Source organism: Nuphar pumila, chromosome 16 (genome assembly GCF_984573655.1).
Source record: "Nuphar pumila chromosome 16, dmNupPumi1.hap1.1, whole genome shotgun sequence".
Taxonomy (NCBI): Eukaryota; Viridiplantae; Streptophyta; class Magnoliopsida; order Nymphaeales; family Nymphaeaceae; genus Nuphar; species Nuphar pumila.
This window is the reverse complement of record NC_143264.1, coordinates 17,086,492-17,095,240: the sequence shown is the minus strand read 5'-3', so window position 1 is coordinate 17,095,240 and position 8,749 is coordinate 17,086,492. Positions and strand designations below refer to the sequence as shown.

At 39.8% G+C, this 8,749-nt stretch overlaps 1 protein-coding gene across 1 annotated transcript; it reads left to right on the top strand.

Moving 5' to 3' along the window:
* The first annotated feature begins 1,286 nt into the window (after positions 1 to 1,286).
* LOC149813036 (basic blue protein-like) lies at positions 1,287 to 4,762 on the top strand. Its single transcript, XM_089990787.1, has 2 exons — positions 1,287 to 1,662; positions 4,231 to 4,762. Exons 1-2 carry the CDS (start codon positions 1,473 to 1,475, stop codon positions 4,605 to 4,607), a joined length of 567 nt encoding a protein of 188 aa, XP_089846913.1. The 5' UTR covers positions 1,287 to 1,472; the 3' UTR covers positions 4,608 to 4,762.
* The last annotated feature ends 3,987 nt before the right edge of the window (positions 4,763 to 8,749 follow it).

Genomic DNA, 8,749 nt, shown 5'->3' with positions numbered 1-8,749 from the left:
CAGGGTTTGACTCACCGCAAGAATGAGCCAAGTTTGAGCATTTAAAGCTCGGTTCGTTCGGCTCATTTACCAGCCCTACAAGGGACCCTCGCTGGCCACTTAATGGGTCTGCCCCCTGCAAGGCAAACACCAGGTGGGGCCCACGACCACCCTGCCTCACTTGACCCACCTTTGAAAATCATCCGTGCCGTGTTCGTTTATTGAGTTTTGGTTGTTGGTTGCTGTTATATTCCCTTCAATTGAACCATATATTTGCAAAAAAAGGAGAAAGAAAACGACCCGGCGAGGTGTTTTTAACATTTCAATATGATAAGGAAAAACAGTAATTTTATGTCTTGGCATTTGTTTCAAACGAAAGAAAGAAAAACACAAACCACACTTTATCTGTTTTTTCGTATGATAATAAAGTCATGTGAAACATGTTAAATGAGAAAGTCATAAAGTTGCTGGACTACACATACACAGTAACTGTTTTGCATATATTAGAAGAACCTTATGTGGGAAAAGATGGTGAGAAAGTCCACCCAGAATGAAGGAAGTGCGACCCCTTTCTTAGGAAACAACTACTCAAAGAGAAACTTGTTTTTCTTTGACCATTTGTCACCAAAATGGAAGTGTTTGCTTCCGGTGAAAAGGGGTCATTTTCTTGTTCTCCTAAAAGGAAAACAAGGTCATTTTCATGGGAAAAGGACTAGTTTTCTCACAAAAAATTAGGTAAAACAGCACCTGCCATTCCATAACCCAAGTCAGCGCACCTGGGTCTTGCAAACATCATCTGCCATTCAACTAAAAAAAGTGGAAAGAAAAGAAGAGGAAACAAGGGTCACCAACGAAGCGTCCAACCCACATGAACAGTGCATCAGAGTAAAGCTCTAAAAGTACCAGTTTACAAGGGCCGGCCACTAGAGCATGAACGTTTTCTTTTTTTCTTTTTTGGAAAAATGTGAACAAAAAGTGATATTATGCCAGCAATTTAAAACAGTAAACATCGGTATAAATTAAATTTTCTTTTTTATTTTGTGTTAAATATATGTTTTATTTTTAAAATCAATCTTTGACCCATAAAAACACGATAAAATTAAAAATTATGATTCTTCACGATCAAATGGCCACCATTATTTTACCGTTTTGAGATCTTGTCACCGTGATAGTAAGTTAGTTTCACTACCTTAATGAAAAAGAAGATGTTAGGTTTCCTACCAAGAATTCAAGACCATCAAAGCGTAATTGAAGACTTAGGTCACATGACCCCGTATAAAGTATATCTGTACACACTAAAGAGCCTCACACACGCAAACACACACAACTACCGTTCCTTCTTTTGGGCTTCTTCCTTACCGTCCGTTCTCCGAAGAAAAGTTAAAAAAGGAGAGAGAGAGAGAGAGAGAGAGAGAGTCCTTTCAGTGTCTTTTCCCTCTTCTTCTTCTTCTTGATTCGTCGCTTTGCGTTGGAGATTTGACAGAAGGAAGGAAATGAAAATGGAAATGGGTGGGAGAAGGGGAAGGGCGGTGGGTGTGGTGATGATGATGGTGGTGTTGCTGTCGGTTGGAGGGTGCGGGGGAGAGGTGCATCATGTGGTTGGTGACGACCGTGGGTGGAATCCCACTTCCGATATCGGAGGTTGGGCCTCGAGCAGGATCTTCAGAGTCGGAGACAACATCTGTAAGTGTCCTCCTCCTTCCTTCTTTCTCTCCATTGCCCTGTCCCAATGCATCCGCTTCTCCAGAAGACTGGTATAAGGTGGGATATTGCATTATGGAGCACTATTAAAAGATCCCAACTTAACCCTGTTCGGATGCATCCAAAGAGCGCCTGAACTATCCCTCGCTTCCCCGGAAATCTCTCATCTCAGGTCCTTGGTCATTAGGGTATTCCGACTCGACTCGGACCCAGTCTTTCGACCCAAGAATCGGAACTGGGGTGAGTCGGACTTCCATGCGTGTTTAACACGCGCTACAAGTTCTGGGCTGGGACCGCTTTGCTTCAGTTCACATTTCAGTTCATATTTCCATTTAACATATTATAGGGGATCAAATGATTCCAATATGTAGATGGTTTTTATAAGGTTTGAAAATAAGCTGCCTAAAATTTTCATAAATATTCAAAGTTTAGAAAGTCATATATTTTCTACGAGAAAACATGATCAAGTGTCAATTCCTAATGAATCAACCATGCCAAGCACATCTGTAAGTCAGATTTCTGAAAAACACCATGAAATCTAATTTTTGTTAGCACCTACTCCAAATCCTTTTAAAAAAAAAAACTAGTTGCTCTCAAGAAAGATCTTATTGTGCTTTGCAATCTGATTTTTTATAGAGTTTGACAATCACGGTCTACAAAATTTTAAATGCTAAACATTAAAAAATCATATTTTTTCATAAAAAACACAAACCAATGAGAGAAACCACACACAACTCTGATTCAAGGCTCTCAAATAGAGCTGGAGCCTTCGTTGAGATGTAAACACCATCTCCATGTATTGCCAAAATATGGTGTTGAGGATGGAGGTGTCAAAAACACCCTCTTGTAAATGGTATTGAAGATGGAGTTGTCAAAAACATCTTGTATTGAAATATGGTGTTAGAGGGGCCAACCATTCTCAATTCAGTGTTTTGGCAACAACATTGCTTCCAAACAGCAAAAAGCATAAGAGCACCGGAGGTAATGCACCTCACATTCAAGGGGCCTTATGTAAATAAATGTGATAAGTTGGGATATTGCAGCACCGGATAAGTATATCTCTCTTGCTCTCTGTGTATGAGATAGAGAGTTTTGGGGCAAGTTTGGAAGTGGAAAATAGTAGAAAAAGTGAAATTAGGAAATAAAAAATTGAAACTTTTTCATTCATTTCAAACCAGAAAGTTTTTCTAAAGCACAAGTTTGTAAGCAAGAAAAATTCTTATAAAAAAATAAAATTTTGCTTACGAGAAGTTTTGATACGATTACTTTTTCCAATAAAATTTTTCACTTGTTTCTGTGACATGAGAAAACTGAGTAAAAAAATGTGAGAAGAGAGAGACCTGAAAATGGTGGTGGGTGGAAGGAACATGAAGATGAAGGAAGCTTTTCTTGTGACAGCCTATGTAGTGAGACGTATTGTGTGTGAATGGTTGCCCTAATTCAGAAAGAATTTTTTATAGAAAATTTTTCTTCACCCACTCAAGTAGATTTTTTTTTTATAAAAAATTCAGTTTTTTTAAAAAAAACTTTCCTTACAAAAATTTTCTCTCATTTAGAACGGTTGGAAAAGTTATCATTTTTCTTTTATACTATTTTTTCACTTCTAAATGTGCTCCAAAGTCTGATTTTTGGTAAGAAAAATTCCTCCACGCGAGAGAAGAAATTTTTTTTATCAAAAATTCTTTTTGCATTAGGGAAACAGTTCACCCACAACACATCTCATTCCATGGGCTGTCATAGGAAGAGGTTTTTCCAATTTCATCTTCCTCCCACCCACCGCAGTTTTCATTTCTCGCTCACATTTTTTTCACTATATGTTTCTCATGCTACATAAACAATCTAAAAAGTTTTCATTTAGACAACACATCTCATTCCATGGGCTGTCATAGGAAGAGGTTTTTTCACTTTCATCTTCCTCCCACCCACCGCCATTTCTATTTCTCGCTCTCATTTTTCTCACATTGTTTTCACTATATATTTTCATGCTCCATAAACAATCAAAAAAGTTTTCATTTAGAAAAGTTATCATATCAAAACTTCTCAGACAAAACTTTATTTTCCTATGAGACGTTTTCTTGCTTCCCAAACATAGTGTGGTGATAATGATTTGCATGCATAGAAGAAGAGTGGAGACAACGCATAATGATAATAAGATAGTGATGTTGATTGAGTTAGAGGCTTTCCTTTTGCTTTCTCATTGTCCTGCTCAAACTTCTATACTCCTTGCCTGCCTTCCATTGTGGCAGCTAACTCCGGGTCTGGCCTTGCTTGGTCCAGGTTAGATCCACTTTAATGTTGGCCCATTACGTTGCCGTTTGGCTCGAATTCAGCCCATTCTTCTTGAGGTTCAGTATGTTTTGCGCTGATGTTTGAGGTTTGACTCTGTCTAGCTTAGGTCTACTCTTTATCAGATACGTATTTTGGTCTCATCAGAATCCTAACCCAGCATCAGCGTGGTTCGACCTTAGTTGTTTACGTTTTATTTTAACACACTGGATGAAATATTGGCACTATTGCGGTTTTGATTAACTTGTGTTTGGTGTTCATCAGGGTTCACTTACTCATCACCTGTAGAAATTGTTTTAGAGTTGAGCAGCAGGCAGGAATTTGAGTCATGCGACTTGAGCAATCCGTTGCGCATGTACACAGATGGACTGGACAAGGTGCGCCTCGACGGTGAAGGTAGCCGTTTCTTCGCCAGTGGCAAGTCAGCTAATTGCAAAAATGGCCTGAAGTTGCATGTCAATGTGTTGCCGCATGACCAAGTTCAGGCTGATGTCGCCGCAGTAGCTGTGTTCGAGGCCAAGGCCAAGGTTGAGGCCGTAGCCGTAGCCTCAGGGCCCTCTCCTTCTGCAGCGGTCAGCCTCAGCGCTGTGTCTGCTGCTCTGCCGTGGCTTCTCCTTGCATCCGTCTGTCTCCTTGGCTAGGTTGACTGAATGAATCTTGTGTGCCCTCCCTCCTTTGATGCATGCTGTATCAGTTTCAGTTTCTGTTTGTGTTTCTGTGGGCATGTCAGTCTCAGTTTCTGTTTGTGTTTTTGTGGGACGCCTTTTAGTTTACCTGGATGAATCTTTTAACAGGACCTTGTTTTGGGCTTTCATGTCTCCTACTGTTTAACTACATTATGTCAGACACCAACCAATTGGTGGCCACTCAACATAGCCCCCACCTGAGCCATGATGAAGTTCAAACTAGCTAGGTTTTAGCTTCGCCTAGCCTAAAATTTTCTCAAATTTTTAATTTTTTTGAAAGGCAATTTGGGGTTAGTCTGACCCCTACCAGTTATACAACGATGCCATTGAGATTTGAACTTGCAACGTCCCACTGCTCCTACCAGAGACAAGCCGAGACCCCTTTGATAAAATTTTCTCACCTTTTGATGGCAGTCTCCAAGTTGGTCCAAAAAAAAAAGACATTTGGAGACTGGCAGAAAAAAATTCTCAACTTTTGATGTCAGTCTCCAAATTTATTTTTTTTCACCAGGACCAGGCGATCATACTGCAATATGTGTGTTGTACAGTTTGATTGTGCATTTATTAAGAATTTATCGGCGGTGACAAAGTGTATATTACTGGTGACTCGGTCCTCTGAGATAGGGATGTCTGTGGATGGGGGAAACGGGCTCATTTGGACTGGGGATGGAGGACATGAAAGGAAGATGGAGGCGGGATGGAGATTAAGATCAAAACCAGTGTGGGGATGGACTTAAGCTTTGCCCCGCCCTGCCCTGCCTCATCCTCGATCTCCACTCCACCTTGTCTCATCCTCGATTTCCGCCCCACCCCATCCCCGATCCTCTTTTAGAGATGTCCGTGGACAGAGGCAAAATAGGGCCTCGGCCCACCTCATCCCGTTTGGACTAAGGATGGAGGACATGAAACTGGTATAGAGGTGGGGATAGAGGTTAAAATCAAAACCCGTGCCGGGACTGAGGCAGGGATGGAGGGTAAGATTTTGAGATGGGGCAGGGGTGGAGACTTTGTCCCTCACGTCCAGTATCATTTAGCCAATGTTTCATGTGAATAGACTCATACCGATACTCAAGTGGATCTTCTGAATCAACCAAAAAAATAATTAAAAAATATTACATGTCAATCAGAACGTTACAGGTGTTAAATTCATTAAAATAATATTTAAACAATAATTTTAAGTATTTTTTTATATTTATTGAAAAATGACCCGTTCAAGAGTGAAGCATATCGATTTCCTACCGATACGATTTGCGTCTGAGCAGAGGCCGAGATCATCAAAGACTGTAGATACTCACTCTAACCGTGGGTTTGACATGGAAGCACAAAGGTTCAAGGGCACAGGCTCAAGTCAAAAATTGACGAATCAGCAGGGGACAAGTTGCAAATGTCTAGTCTGACTCTGTATCACTACAAACAAATGAATGAACGCACCCTAATGGGCACCTTATTAAGATGGATGCCTGGAGGCGCTCTACTTTTTGTTGCAAACAAAGATCGAATATGATGATGGCACGGTGAATCATTCTTATCAGAAAGACTAGCATGCACAATTACCCCTTTACCATGACCTCATTCATCATAACATAGGGCGTGTCCCAGCCGATACAACTCAGACTCGTGACAATATCCCTGATCCACAGGTGCTGGTGAACAAGCCAAGCCCAGGCAGATCGAGCAGATACCCAGCTCGAGCTTCTGACAAGCTGAGCCTAAACGCAAGCTCATAACCAATAACTGCTCATGTCAATATATATATATATATATATATATATATATTCAAGCTCATTTGTGTTTTTTTGTTTCTATCAAAGTATATTGCTTGTGAGTTGCAATAGGTTATGTGTGATTTTTTCAGTTGAATGAATAGAAGTCTTTCATGTTACGAAGTGGTGTTGCTGCTCACAAGAAATATCTTGTTTTATCTTTGATATTACATAACTCGGTTTTTTGTCAAAATCAGATTCCTGAATCCCGAGTTGTCATAAATGACTCCAAAGAAACGATCGTATCAACCTCGATACTGATCCGTTTTCAGCGTTCTTTAGCTTCTCAGAAAGCTAAGACATTTTCTACAACTTTATAGTTGAGGCTATTTCTTGAATCAACCGTTTGAGTCTCTGAAAAGTACTCTCAAAGTCTCAGACTGACAGAAATTCACTGTCACCAGTTTGGTTCAAAACACTCCTAGTGGTGTTCAATATTTTTTCGTTATTTGAAGATTCCCTACATGAAAATTCGTTTTGTTTGATTATGTGAAAATCTAGAACCAAAATCTAAAACTTTCATGTTCAGAGTCCTAGCTGAATCTTTGTTTAAGTATTTCAAAAATATCAATATTTACTGCTGTTGTCGAATAATGAAAATTTACTTCATTCAACAATAACTCATACCATTTCCAGAAGTCAAAAATTTGTAGAGCCTCATAGAAAACTCATAAAACTTCAAATTTTAGTTAATTGAAAAGGTCTAGATCTGACCTTCGATTTCTCAGTTGGAAGTTTTCACAGACTCCACTGTTTATAGGGTCAAAAACCCCTTCAAACAGACTATCCACAAAATCTGCAAGTCTGTTATAGCCTTGTTCTTCCGTCTCAGTCCCGAGTCTGTGGAACATACACCTCTCATCCAAATTCTATATTTTTAGATTCGTTGGAAAGTTGTGCGAGTCGCGCACAACTTTTATTTTGACTACTTCTGTCGAAGCAAAGTATTCAAATCCTAAAATTCTATTTTCTTAGAGTCCTATTTAGACTCATTGTTGTATAAGCTTCAACGTGTGTCAAGATCCGTTTAGATCTTGGATCGGTGCATACCGAGTCCATATCGTGTTATTGCATTATTTTGGTATCATAGCGAGGGTTATCATATTTCTCAATCCAACACGATTTCTGGTGTTGTGGGAGGTCAATTTTTTCTTTTTTTTAGGATCCATGCACCATGTCTGGGCGAACAAGAAGTAGGGGTCAAAATGCATATAACCCTAAAAATGAAATCCGCGACCTTAGGTATGGGATTGAAACTCTACAGCGTAAAATCGAAGATTTAAGTTGTAGGATGAAAGATTTTACCAGAGAACGAAAGAGAGCCTTCGAGCACAGCCAACAGGGTTCACGAGGAACACATAAGATATATTATTATGACTCTGATGAATAATTTGAGTCAGAACGGGATAAGAAAGCTCAAAATCTGCAAAGTCAACTTTACGCTGAGCAAATGCGAATTACAGAGATAAAATTGAAGCTTTATGAACTAGAATTAGAGGAAGAGCTTCGTCATAGATCAGATTTGCTTCGATCCTTGAGGGCATATGGGTGGTTTGACTCCGTTCGTGGGTCTGACCCACATCAGTACCTGTATGCGGGTAGAAAGATGGATCCACGTAGGAGATCCAGTCGGGAGTTTGGTGCTCTAAATCTGAAGGTCCATTATGTGAATTTTTCATAAAGAGAATCGAGTCAGAGTCCTCGTTCGCCCGTCTCATCCTTTAGTCCCCGACCCAACCCCACCTTATTTAAATCCGATAATTCTAGGGTTAGGTTTGAGGAAATCTCGTGTATGAGTTGCAAGGATGAAGAAAGTTCTATTTTTTCTGACTTAGGATCTCAACAATTCGAAAAAGTTATAATGAAAAATGAGGATTGTGATAGCGAAGAAGAGTCCTAGTACGAAGAAATTAATCACACTCTTGTTATTTTCATAAAAGGATCATCTCGAGGAGCCTTTTCGTGAAATGGTTGGTGTACCGATTTTTGATGAGGAAATCGAGAAGGAACCCTTACCTGAATTAGAGGATGTTCCTATGTGTGCATTCATTACTGATCCAGTCTTTGAAAAGATGTATGAAGAGATGCCCCACATCTCATCATTTTGGAAAATAGTACCTCTAAAAGACCCATCCTATGTCGGTCTTGATGATCCGGTCTTCGAGAAGTTTTATGAGCCCATAGAAGGTACGATTTTGCCTCGAGATGCGTTTGACATGATTGTCAACATTGATCTGTCAAGTCTCATTAGTGCAACCATTTTCGAGGTTGATTTCAAAATTGACAAGACTAATCAAAGTATTGAAAATTCTAATGAAATGCATGTCAATGAGT